The 13,267-nt window shown below is 53.9% G+C and overlaps 1 protein-coding gene across 4 annotated transcripts in view; it reads right to left on the bottom strand.

Annotated features, from left to right (window-relative positions):
• Window positions 1-13,267, bottom strand: part of ZFYVE27 (zinc finger FYVE-type containing 27) — a 102,383-nt gene that overhangs the window by 77,907 nt on the left and 11,209 nt on the right. Inside the window, exons 5-13 of one of the 4 annotated variants that reach the window (XM_043924928.1) lie at window positions 12,759-12,854; window positions 11,536-11,648; window positions 10,725-10,864; window positions 10,075-10,146; window positions 8,870-8,890; window positions 8,572-8,716; window positions 4,146-4,192; window positions 3,773-3,854; window positions 1,142-3,157 (exon numbers count right to left, since the gene is read on the bottom strand). In XM_043924928.1, coding sequence (XP_043780863.1) covers window positions 3,093-3,157; window positions 3,773-3,854; window positions 4,146-4,192; window positions 8,572-8,716; window positions 8,870-8,890; window positions 10,075-10,146; window positions 10,725-10,864; window positions 11,536-11,648; window positions 12,759-12,854 — 781 coding nt within the window. In that variant the 3' untranslated portion in view covers window positions 1,142-3,092. Of the gene's footprint in view, window positions 1-1,141; window positions 3,158-3,772; window positions 3,855-4,145; window positions 4,193-8,571; window positions 8,717-8,869; window positions 8,891-10,074; window positions 10,147-10,724; window positions 10,865-11,535; window positions 11,649-12,758; window positions 12,855-13,267 lie in introns of those variants that run through there. The other 3 variants (XM_043924927.1, XM_043924929.1, XM_043924926.1) reach the window with 3 other exon arrangements.

Below are 13,267 nucleotides of genomic sequence, written 5' to 3'. Positions count from 1 at the left end.
CCGGCTCTGAGGAAAGCCCCTCTGGCTTCATCCTCCAATGTGGTGGGGAACTGCATCTTCACATGGATGCAGTGTGGCTCCCGCAGTGAGGGGCTGGACTGGATTAACTCGGAGCATCCCTCCAAGTGACCAACCGGGACACACACTCTCCATGAGAAGAACTTCCTTCCTGGGCCTGTGCTCTTTTGCTCAAAGACCCTATTTTCCACTCCTCCAGCATTTCCTCTGGACTACCAAGCTGCTGAAGCCACTTTGGTACTAAGTACTGTGAACATGCTCTTCTGTCAAAACTGCCAGAGCAAGGTTCCAGCTGCTTCCCTGCCTCCTGGGGCTCCTCGGGAGCTGCTGGGGGTCTCTCACACTAGGGGGAGGTCCCAGACCAAGGCCTCAGTGCAAGGACTCCCCAAGCATCGCAGTCCAAGGTGCACGTGCATGGGGTCGTGAGGATGTGGCTGAAACCTGACCTCGACACCAAGGCAGAGTCCCTCTGCCCCCACTTTACTGCCTCAGGCCTACGGTCTGGAAGACACCACTCGCAAGACTCCACGCCAAACCTTTTGCAGCCACTACTTAACTCCCCTGGGCCTCAATTTCTTCCCCTGTAAAATGGGAAGAAAAACAGAACCTACCTCATAGGACTATCTTGAGGATTAAATGAAATAATGTGTATGAAGCGCCTCTCATGGTGCCTAGTGCCCAGCAAACAAACACCCCCCCACCCCCTTCCCCCAGAGCACAGCTCCCACTTCCCATCTCATAGCCAATCCTCTTTCCGGCTAGTTCTCAGCCTCCCCCGGAGTTGATCCTTTCCTGCTTTCTCAGAGGGATTAGCTAAAATCTTTCCATTCTAAAGCCTGCGTGGCTTAGCATTTACCGAGTTCTGGTCCTAACCCCAAGCCCTGGCCCTCACAATGTGGTCACAAGACGGCGCCTCAAGTCAATCCGACAGGCATCTCGCTGAGCACCTCCTGCGCAAGGCACAGCTTTCCTCCAACCCCAGCTCACACACGACCTCAGCCTCCATGGCCCCTCCGCCCCGTCCTGAAGACACAGCCCAGGCCTGCAAACCTGGCCAGCACTGGGGGGAACCTGGCTCTCCAGCCTTAGGGAGAGGGGGAAGGCAAGGACCAGAACGAAAACATAGAAAGGTTGAGGCCTCTTTATTGACAATTCTCCATATACAAAGACATCCTTGTAGTTCCTCTCCAGTGTAAATAAAGCATGAGCACTTAACTCATATCTCAACAGGACCAAGGAGCTTGAGGAAGGGGGTCTACCAAGGCCTGCCTGGTTCCTCAAGGACTTGCCCCTCTGGGCCTGAGGCAGGCCCCTGGCTCCTAGACTGACTGGCTGGGAAAGAAAGCTGGCCTAGGATGAGCCCTGACTCCCAGCCTGCCTCCTCACATCCCAGCTGAGGGTACAGAAACGTCTCCACCTCCCAGGCTCTGAGTTCCAGGCAGCTCATGAGTCCAGGCAGCACCCTAGGGCAGAAGAGGGCCCCCATCCTCCTGATCCCGTTTCCTGTGCCCCATGTTCCCGGGAATCATGCAATAAATAAATAAATACTTCAAAAAGGCAGGGAAGCTCCTGGGGAAGGAAGGGGTGCCTGAGCCCGCTCATGGCTTAGGGAGAGACACTGAGCCAGCCCTTAAGAGTCCAGGGTGAACACAAACTACTGCAGACAGGATGGGCACCCCAGGTGGCCTTATCCCATAACTGAGGCTGTCCTGCTGGAGATCAGCCCTGGAATCTGAGACCAGCCTAGCGACACCCCACACTTCCCAGGCCCCCAGAGGTCAAGAGCTTCAGGACCTCTGCTGAGCTCATCTGACCTCACACTCACTCCATGGGACAAAGGGCCAGTGAGGGAAGCTGTAGCTCTAGGCCAGAGGAGGTGGCCAGGCTCTAAACATGGGGAGCAGGAGTGACTGAGCGCCCAGCATCTACCCAGCAGAGCTGAAAACACTAGGATAACATGTGGGCTGACAGTCTGTAAGCCAAGGTCTCTGCGAGGTGGGGCTGAGGCCCTCTGAGCTGCTGCGGCTCCCCGTGTTTTGCTCTGCTTAATACTGAAGGGTTCTGCCAGGCCCTCCTCTGAGAGAATCTGGGAACTCTGACCCTGTTTCTAGAAGTACTTTTGGTCTTGATAGCCCTGGCCATGCCCTCTGGCGGGGAAATGAGCTCCTGACGCCTGCAGGAATACTCGAATAGTAGAACTGGGACACGGTGCAAGTCCTTCTGCAGGCTCTGGAGGGCAAGGGCCTGGCCCAGTACCCAGCGGGGGAAGAATCGCTTTTCCCAATCTCTGACCTCTGGCCTCAGAGAACTCCCAGGCATTCAGGGATGCCCAGAAGACCAGTCCAGACCAGGCCTGGCTCACTGCTGCCCTCTAACTTCTACTTCCCACCCAGCCCTGAGTTCCCTAACACCCAGAACAGAGCAAGGCAAACATGCCAGTCCTGGTTGGGGAGCAACCACTACTGGCCATCCGCAGGAGTGGAGGACGGCTCCAGAACCCGGATGCAGACAGCGGGGGCAGGGAGGGGAAGCCTACCTAGCATTCAGACCACATCTGCCCAAGGCTAAGGGTGGGGAGAGCGGGGTCTACTGCTGGCCCCGGGGAAAGGCGGCCTCTTGGACCCTGGCCCCTCTTCTCACTTGCTCAAGGTCTGGTTACACGAGGCACACACAAACACAGTCTCTCTCTGGGCTTCGGGGGCTGAAAAGGAGGAAGAACTTGGTGAGATGCTTCCTCATGCCCTCTGGCTGATTGCCCCTCCAACTGGAACCACCTCCCCTCCCTACCCCACCCCACCCCACCCCAAGCCCCACACAGACCACCCTCCCCCAGCCTACAAGCTCACTGTCCCAGCTCACGCACTTGCCCTCAGAGACTTCTCTTTCCACGGGACCTGGGGGTTCCGGGAGTGACCATGCCAACAGCAAGCCTCTCCCAGATATTCTATGCATTAGACATTATTTTGGCACCAAAAGAATAACTTTTAAAATGCTTTTTAAAATAAAATACCAGGAGAAAATTTTCCAAAATGTTTTAACAGTGGTTATTATCTCTGGGTGGTAAGATTACAAGATTATTTTTCTCTTCCTTCTTCTTCTGTATAGTAATTTCCAAATCTTCTAGAATAAGCATATGTAACTAGCATGACCAGAAGAATGAAAAAATAAAGAGACTCAATTTAACATTGCAACATATTACAAAGCAGTCTGTAATACATGCTCCCTCTTTTTTAAGCACATGCATATGAATTTATCCTATGTGTGATGGCATTAATGACCCAGATGGGTCCACGCCTAATAATTCTTTCTGAGAGAGATTAGGAATGTCTTCCTTTCTTTGGTTTTTTGTTTTGTTTACAATGAGTATGTATGGCTTTTATTGAAGGAAAAGAAATTATGCTTTTTATTTTATTAAAAACATTACCAAGGCAATGAGAAAGATACTGAGACTGAGGATGGTGGTCTCCCTGAGGAAGGCAGGCGTGGAGCTGGGGAGCCGGGTGAGACTGCCCACGCTTTATCTTCTAACTGCAGTGAAATGGTCACTGGTATTCACTATTGGACTTTATAATTCAGATACATTATATATATATGCTCTTGTCCATGCAGCAAATATTTCCATTTTTCCTTCCTTAATGGGAGATGGAGGACGCCCCGAGCTCCCTGGACCTCTCACTGGCCCTGGCTCCTTCCCACATGCAGCACCCCTCTTAGAAGAGGGAGGCAGACCCCGACCCCAGCCTGCGCCACTCACCTGTGGCCCCCATGGAGGACCTGGGCACCTTGAAGGAGCAGCACCGAGAGCAGAAGCTGTTTCCACAGTTACTACAGTTCCGCTGCGGATGAGAGCCAAGGTCAGTCTCTGATCCCCACCCCCGGGCACTGGGGACAACCGTACGAGCGGGGCAGTGCCTGAGCAGGGCAGGACTGAGACCAGAAGGGACATCCCACGGGAAGGCTGGTGAAGGTGTGGACACAAGGGAGGGCAGACCTGCTCCTTTGAGGAACCATCCGACCAGACCCCAGGCCTAACGTGGCCCAGGGAGTCAGACTTCACCTGTGACGTGGCACTATGCCCCTACATCTCGTCCCAAATCCCCAGCAAACGCACCCTCGAGGAGACTTACCCTCTTCTTCAGCACTGAGAAGGTTGCCGAGCAGCCCGTACAGCTCCCTGAGAAACAGAGGCAGCAGCTCAGCTCTGACCCAGCCCAGACATCTCAACTCTCACCTCCTCCTGGGTCTTCTACATGGGGACACTAAGGGCGCCAGCCCAGCCCAGCCCCTTGGCTGGCAGCAGAGAGCAGTCCACAGCCAGAAGGAGAGGTTCAAACCACGAAGGAAAAACCAATGTCCCAGACTACACAAAACTGCCGCCCCTGCTCCTACCCGGGGTTTAGAGATCTCCACCCCCACCTGCAGGTCCAGCCCAAATAGAAGAGCATCCAGCAGAACCTCCCCCTGAAATGACACCAAGCTGGGAGGGACCTGACAATAGGCATCGCTCCGATGATCTCAGATGAAACCTGCCTGACACAACCGCTTCCAAAGTTTCTTCTTACAAACACTCTGCCCACAGCTAGAGGGAGAAACACCTCCTGAACACCAGACTCCTGCTCCCTGTCATCTGAAGATTCCAGGACAGTTCAGAACCAAGTGCCAACCAAGAAGACTTGCAGGGCAAGAGGTGAAGTTCAGAACCAGGTGCCAACCAAGAAGCCTAGCAGGGCAAGAGGTGCAGGCACGTGTGTGGTGGGCGGGCCAGGATGGATACCGCCAGGGGAAGAGATCCTGCCTAAGCTACCAGATACAACAGGACCACAAGGGTTCAGACCAGGTTGCAGAAGAAGCAACAGCAGCTTAGAAAATAGCTGGGAGGGGGCAACAGGGGTGCAAGAAGAGATGAAGATGGGGAAGAGAGGACTGATCATTCTTTTTTCTTTTCCCCTTTCTTGGTCACATCACACAGTATGCAGGATCCTAATTCCCTGTTCAGGAATTGAACCCGTGTCCCTGCAGTGGAAGTGTGGAGTCCTAACCACTGGACCATAAGGGAATTCCCCCGATCATTCTTTGAGAAACTACATCAAGGCAAAGGGACTTAACAGAAGCTGTGCTTGCTACCCACCCATGCTTGCAGGAAAATTAAAGAAGGAAAGGTAGGCTGTGACAATGACACAGTCTGATGAAGGGCGTACACGCAGCCGAAAGAAAAAACCCAAAAGGATAGAGGAGAGGAAAGGCCACGCTGGGCCCTTATGACTTCCAACAAGCTCCTGAAGCAGAAGCTAATGAGAACAAGGAAGTCCCAAGGGCTGCTGCCAGAAATACTGACCACAATTCAGCGCAGAAATCTCCATGCAGATGAGGGTCACTGAGCCAGGGGAGAAAAGGCCGGGGTCCACACGAGGCAGGAGGGTGCTCACAACAGGGGACCAGGGAGCCCAGCCAAAGGTTGTGGGAAGGAAGGAAGCTGGGCTGGGTCCTGGAAAAACCCAGGAGGGGACAAGACTACTGAAGGACATTTCTACAACTTGGGACCTGAAGACCTCCTATGATCCGATCAGAGCCAATTACTAGGTTCAGGGCACATGGCCGGGCCTCCAGGACCACCTGTCTGGCCAGGTACAGAGCACCAGGCCTCACCTTCACACAAAGGCCCAAAGAGATGTGGTCCCTCCCTCTGTCCAGCCAGAGTCCCCCAGAGCTCTCACTAAAGGGGGACACACTGCCTGCATTGGAGGACAGGGGACCCAGCTAGAGCAGGGAGAAACCTGACACCAGTGGGTCTAAGGGCAATGCTGTTGCTGTGAGTCAGCTCACGACCCAGGCAGAGCAGAGGAGACAGGAGAGCACAGCGCACCGCCAGCAGGTGGTCCCACCCCAGGAGACAGGCTGCTCGGGGACTCTGCCCCCAGCACTGAAAATCAGGGCAAGGCAGCCCACCTCCGCCTCTCCTCAGCAAGCAGCATGGGCCGGGGGGAAAGAGCTGGGTCAGAGACTGACACTCTGGCCCCTCTCAACTGTAAGGAGTACCAGCGCCAAGCACCCCAAGGCAGTCATGCGGGCTAACAGAACAGCCACGCACCACGCAGGGCCGGGGCCAGGGCCGGTTCTGCATGCTGACACTGGCTCAGGCAGGCATGTGGAGGAGAGAACCCCTATTCCTTGCCAAGACCTACCGACTCTTCCTGCCTGTTTTCAGCAAAGGTCCTGGTTCATCAATGTGAGGATGCCCCGGGGGCAAAGAGAGCAGAGACCAGCCTGAGACCACTGCCAGGGCGACAGTCACAGAGCCTCCAGGACAGAGTGGGCCCTTCCCAGTAGGACTCCCCCACTTGGGAGGCCATGGAGAGGCTCATGAGCAGCCTGCCCTCACTCCTCCCGTGGAACCCCCTCCATCCACTGGCAGCCAAAACAGAAGAGCCCCCAGAGCAGCTCACTCACCCAGCCCTTCAGGATGCAGACCCCAGAACAGAGCTGCTCTACCTGCCCTCACAGCCAAGAGCCCAACGATACCTCAAGGGAGGGAGAGCAAGCAGCCCTGAGAGCGGAGGGCTGAGGGGGGCTTAGGAGAATAATTGTCTTCTGCCTTCACCATCCTCGGGGGAACCTGACAGGCCTTCACCCATCTCGGTAGGGATTATCTGAACCAAAAGCCAAATACAGAAATGGGATAGGCATAAAACCGGGGCACTTCAGACACCAGGGAAAGGGAAGAAGGTGAGCTAGAAAGAATGAGGGAGTGAGACCAGATAAGGTGGATCTGAGTTACAACTCAACCGGGTACTGGCTGAAGACTCTGGCCAAGTCACTCTTTCCAACCTCAGGTTCCTCACCTATAAAGTGGGAACATCTAAGGGGCTTTATTTAAAACTCACAGATATAAAAGTATAGGTTGCCAGAACAAGAGCATTAAGTCTGGTGTAAAGACATCTGGGACTTCTGGAACCTGGCTGCTTCCAAGGACTAAGTGAGATAGTGTATGTCGAAGCTCACTGGACAGAGAGCAGTCGGCAGCAGTCAGCGACCAGCAGAGATAAAAGCAAGGGGTCCTGAATGCCTGGAGGCACTCGCAGAGCAGAAAGAAACAGGGTGTCCCAGGACGTCTAACACTCAGGAAACAACTGCCCTGGTCGCTGCAGGAGCAGGAAGGCAAGCCCTGGAGCGCCCAGGTCAAACACCTCACGATAAACCCCAGGGGCTTCCTCGGAACTCTTTCCCACCAGACCTCATGGCACAGCCAGCCCATCCTCCTCCCTGTCTGCTGACAACTGGCAGAAGCAAGGCTCTGCCTTAGGACCAGGGAGACCCCTGAGTCTCTGCTTCTCCAGGCTCCAGTTATAACTTCGTCTGGCTTGTCTCCCGCTCTCCTGATCAGAGCCAGACCTCCAAGCTTGTTAGTCAGCTCAGTTCTGTCTGACTCCGCAACTTCATAGACCAGAGCCCTCCGGGCTCCTCTGTCCACAGGATTTCCCAGGCAAGAATCTTGGAGTGGGCTGCCACTTCCTTCTCCAAGGGACTCTGCTGACCCAGGGATCAAACCTGGGTCTCCTGCATTGTAGGCAGATTCTTTACCATCTGAGCCACCATAGAGGTCCCTCCAAGCTGTGAGGACAATCAAGTCCACCTTTCTCCAAGGTCACATTCTTGGACCCACCCCACAGTCAGTATAATGAGGACTGGCCAATCTATGGACTTGGCTGGGGAGAAGGGAAGCCAGGGTTCTATCATCCCCAGGAGACAGTGTTTCCTTCCATTTGCTTCCAATCGGACTGGAAAGACCCAGACAAGTGCCTAGGCACCTGAGGGAAAGACCAGGGCCTCCGTGCCCCTTATGAAGCACTTACTATGAACCAGCCAGCAGTGTGCCAGCACTTAATAGCATTATCTCTTTTGAGACCTACAGCAACCCTGTGAGATAAGAACTTGTACTATTCCCTTTTGTCACTGTTTAGTCACTCAGTCGCATCCAACTCTTTGCGACCCCATGGGCTACAGCACGCCAGACTTCCCCGTCCTTCACCATCTCCCAGAGTTTGCTAACATTCATGTCCATTGAGTCGGTGATGCCATTCAACCATCTCATTCTCTGCCACCTCCTTCTTTTGCCTTCAACCTTTTCCAGCATCAGGGTCTTTTCTAGTAAGTCAGCTCTTTGCATCAGGTGGCCAAAGTATTGGAGCTTCAGCATCAGTCCCCTTTTACAGAAGGAAAACTGAGGCACGGGGAAGTTAAATCATTTGCTTAAGGTCACCTGGCAGCACTGGGGTTTACCTGGACACTCAGACTCCTCACTCAGCCAGCACAGTCCGCAGCCTGCTGTGGCTCTACCTGCCTCAGGTCCCAGAGGAGCACTTCCAGAACTGAACTCATCTTCCCACGAGAAGTAATGAGGACAGAGACGCGAGAAGGAACCCACGCTCCCTCCCTCACAGCCCCGCGGTGCCTGTGCTACCTCCCTAGGGTGCCACGGACACAGCGCTGCTCCGCAGAACACAGCACCTCTGCCCCGAGGCCGGGACGCCTCCCGCCCGCCTCCCCCAGCCGTACCCAAGTTGTTGGTCGGGTACCGCTTGCGGAGTCGCTCGGTGAGCCGTGACACCTTGCTGCGCAACACCTCATTCTTGCTCAGGAAGCCGTTGTCCTGCAGGACCAGCTCGTCCTCTGCCGGGCACGGGGACCCCTCGTCATCCTCCTGCGGGAACAGCTCCTTCCAGTCCTGTCCCTTTGTGACAGGGCTCTGGGACCTGCATGCGTGGCAAACCCCACGAGGCGTGGCAACCTCGGCTCAGTCACCCTTTCCCAACTCCCCCCAGCCCCTGCCCACCTCACCAAGGCTCCTACTTACCAGCACCACCAAGTGGGTCTCCTGCCTCCCAAGGTGCAGGGGAGAAGAAAAGAAAACAGAGAAGATAGCAAGAAGGAAGCTGCCAGGAGGGGTTCCCCAAGCAAAAGGAAGCACAGGAATGCTACTACACTGACTCTGAGCACGTACTGAAGGGCGATGTTAACAGAGACCCCATTAAGGACCCCAACATCAATCAGTTGGGGAGAAGCTGCATACTCAAGAGTCACGACTTAAGAGTCCACAGTCGTACATTCAGGTTTTGGAGAAATCTCAGCTGTAGAAAATGGAAACGCCCACGCGGATGAGGCTACGGTAACAGTAGAGCCAGCGGGGTGAAAACCATAGGCCTGGAGGAAACTCCCAAGACCTCCATTTCCTGTATCCCCCACTTTACAAGAGTCACAAAAAGAAGTGAATTCCTACTATTTAAAAAAAAGCCATAGAGCAAACATGACAATAAATGGCAAATGCCACCAGGACTCAGTGACCGGGGATGACAGGAACTGGTGGGGATTATGTGACTTCTCTGAAGGAGACAGTCTCTCCTCAGCTACACTGACCGCTGCAGACTCAGGGCTCCCAGAGCTGCTGAGTTTTTAGAAAAACTGAAAAATCCAGAGTTTTTGCTATAGTCTCTCCAATTTTTAAATATCGGCTAAAAAATTAAAGCTTTGCGTGCCAAATAAAACACTTCTGCAAACTACCAGTGTGAACCATTGTCCTAAAACTAGGCAGACTGTTGAACTTTCTCCAACCCAGCACTTGGCCATGCAACTGCTTTCTCCAGCCTCCCATTCTCACCCCTCAAAGGGACATCTGACGGACCTCATCCTTCAGAAGAGCAGGCAGAGACCGGGGCAATGCCTTCCTCCAACTCTGCCTGCCCCACATCAAAGGCGCCAGGCCCACAGTCTCCAACCGAGGCAGTAAATGACCCACCTCCCCCAGTGGGGCGTTTCCCAGAGGCCTCCAGAGCCACCCCCGCCCTGGGCACCCAGGACAGATGCCAAGGTCAGCAAGAGGACGGGCAGAGGTTAGGTGGCATCCTTTTAACCAGTGAGTCTGAGCGCAGGGCTCATTTTACCTTCTCACTTGGATATAAGAGAACTCTAAAAACCCAGACTTGGAATGTGAGAGGCCACACGGCTCCAGGACCACCCAACTTCTGACCTGGTCAGCTGAGGGTGCTGGGGAAGGCCACCCACCTCAATCGCATCTTTAAACTCCTCGTCAGGCTCGGCCTCCTCTGCCTCCTCCACACTGCCTGGCGTGAGGTCCTGGGAAGAGAGAACCTTCAACAGCCAGAGCAATGACAGCCCTACCCCCAGGGGAGAGGCCACCTCCCCAGAGCCAGCATCCAGGTTTCTCAAAACAGCGGTTCACGCCTCAGAGGAAATGGCACAACTGCCGGAAAGAAGGAAGTCAGGGGAAAGACAGCGGTCTCCACCCAAGCAGGACAGAGAGACGGACCACGGCCACGAAAGGCCCGACAGTGGCTGGAGAACATGGGGGTTGAGAGCAGGAGCTTTGGAACCACAGGGCGGGGTCTGAGACCCGACCCCACTGACTGCGGACAACCGCCCTGTGCCTCAGTCTTCTCTGCTACAAGGAGAATCATCTCATTCCCAGAAATACCCTACACCTCAGGGGTCTATAAAGTACGTGAACAGCAGAGTAAACACTCAACGAAGCACAGCTCTTGTTACCACAGTTATTACTATTAAGCACTTCAGAGGAGGCGGGGCGGGGAAGGCGGAGGCCAGCCCAGCAGCTATGCAGTATGAGCAGGCTGGTAACAGGGAGGCCAGGCAGCCTGCTCACACCAGCCTCTGCCCGGGCGGTTAGGGGCGCTCACCTCTGTGGGCGTGGGCGCCGGAGTGCAGTCCGCCAGAGCGCCCTTCTCCCCAGCATCTGACGGTGGCGGGCTCTCGAAGGCACTCTCTTCCTGCTTGGGGTTCATCCGCCGCTGCAGAGATGCCCTATACTCAGACACCACTGCCCAGGGTGAGGAGAATGGGGCGGGAGGCAGAAACAGGATGGAATGAGTGGTGTTCTGGGGGTACCCACCACTGCACCCGGCTGCCTCTTCTGGCACCCACTCTCGGCTGCAGGAAACAGTCACCCTCCTAAGTCTGAACAAGTTACCTAACCTAAGCCTCATAAACAAGACAGATATACCAACACCTACCCCAGGAGATTGTTAAAGAGAGATTAAATGCAGTAAGTGCCCGATAAATCATGGCTTCTATAATTAATTTCCAACCACAGGGAAGAAAACAAGCATAGCAATCACCCAAACATATGTACAGGCCCAGGCATCTGCGACGCAAGGCCTCAGCAGACTGCCTTACTGCTTCAGAAACCAGAGGGCAGACGGGTACTCTGGGATCACACAGAGACGAGGCAGTGATTCCTGGGGACTGCACCCTGGAGGTGGGTGGCAACACTGGGAAAACATCCCTCCCTCATCTCCCAGAAGCCACCATATCACGTGGGCAGCGATTCAGCTGCCTGGGGAAGGGAAAGGGACCCCCAGTAGCAGCCTCCGTGGATCCCACCTCCCTCTCCAGGGGAGGACCCTGGTGTGGTGCTGCCCCCCGGTGGCAGGCACAGCAAACACATGATCAGCCGGGACCCCACCTCTGCCTGGGTTCTCCTGGGCTTACCTCGGAAGAACTCCACATTCCCCAGGAAGAGTGTGCTGTTTAAAAGGGCAAGGACCCAGCACAGAGGCAGCAGATACAGAATGCAAATCGTGCCCAGAAGAGCCCCATAGAACCTGGATTGATAGAGAGGAACCACAGGATCAGAAATTCATAAGATCAGAAGGAAACTGGTTTAGGGCATACCCACAGGGGAGTCTAGGCAAGAAGTAGCTCTGGGAACAGTTAATATGCTGACAAGATCTGCTAATCAAACAAGGGGAACATAAAGTGAGGAGAAAGGATTTACAACCATCAACAGGTCACAACTGACATGCAGAGGCCGCAGCGGTGGCTGAGGACAGGGCCACCTAAGCGGGTTTAACACACATCACTCTTCAGGATCTAGACTCTAAAGTCTGGAATAAGACAGATTTGGATCTGAATCTGGCTCTGCCACTTGTTGTGTGGTCTTGTGCAAATCCCTTGGTTCTCTTTCTTCTCTTGTTAAATGAGGACTAAAATAGAGCCTTCCTCTTAGAGCTACTACCAAGAGTGAGCCGGTACCATGGAAAGCACTGAGCACAGTGTCTGGCACCAGGAGAAGGCTAAACAAGCACTAGTTGTCATGAGCATTCACACACGAAGAGCCTCAAAAACATTCATTTCACTTGATCCAATAGTCCCATCCTAGAATTTATTTTAAGAAAAAAAGTTTCAAAAGACTAAAGTTAAACCCACAAAATGTGCACTACAGGGTTAGTAATTAAAAGTAGAAACTGACTAAAAACACAACAGGATGTATAATATATAATTTCATAAATTACAGTATAATCACTATCTATATTGGTGTGGTATTACAAGTAATTCCAAAAGCTATGTAGCAACATGGAAAACCAATTATATAGTACAATAAGTGGGGGAAAAAAAAGGAGTCTCTGAGCTATAGACAGCATGTGCCTATGACAAACTCTAGTAGGCAATCCAAACATGAGATCGGCTGCTATACCAGGGTGGGAGATTACATGGTGAGTTATTTTTCTATTAGTAAAATATTCTCAGCATACTGCAGAAAGAAGGTGGTAAACCAAAGCAGGGCATTAAAGCCCACAAGCCTACATGCTGGTCTGCACCCAAGAGCCTAGAGGGCTCCTCCCCCTGAGCTAGGGCGACAGGAGGCCTCTGAAGGCGGCTGTCCTTGCCTGGGGCCCGCAGGGCAGGGGCGGTGGGAGCGGAGGGGCACTCACTGTGAGGACACGGTGGGGTTCTCCCAGTGCAGCACGCGGTAGGCAGCTTCGCAGGTGCAGCACAGGCGGCTCAGGAGGGCCTCCAGCTGGATCAAGCTGCAGACACAACACAGGGGGCTCACGCAGGCTGTGTACCCTGCCTCACCCGCCTGTGCGGCCTAACAGAGCTCCAGGGCAGCAGAGCCCAGGACTTCGCAGGCACAGCCACCTAGGTGCAGCCAGTCCCTTCAAACCCCTTGGAGGGGTCAGAGAGTTCGGGGAAACTTCATACATCTCAGGCCCCTTCTTGGAAAACTTGCTGAGGTTCCTGCTTTAGTATCTTCCTAGCTGTTGGTGTTGGACCAGTTACTTTTTTCAAGGATGCAGTTTTCCTCTATACTATGAGAAGCAGAGTACCTGAGGAACAGGGTACCACCTCCCAGATGCACTGGAGCTGTGAAGGTGGATGGCAGGATGTACAGCAATGTGTATCCACCTAGGATTTCAGATAGACTGACATGGAGAGTTTT

This window comes from Cervus elaphus, chromosome 15 (genome assembly GCF_910594005.1).
Source record: "Cervus elaphus chromosome 15, mCerEla1.1, whole genome shotgun sequence".
NCBI lineage: Eukaryota > Metazoa > Chordata > Mammalia > Artiodactyla > Cervidae > Cervus > Cervus elaphus.
This window is presented reverse-complemented; position numbering and strand designations above follow the sequence as displayed.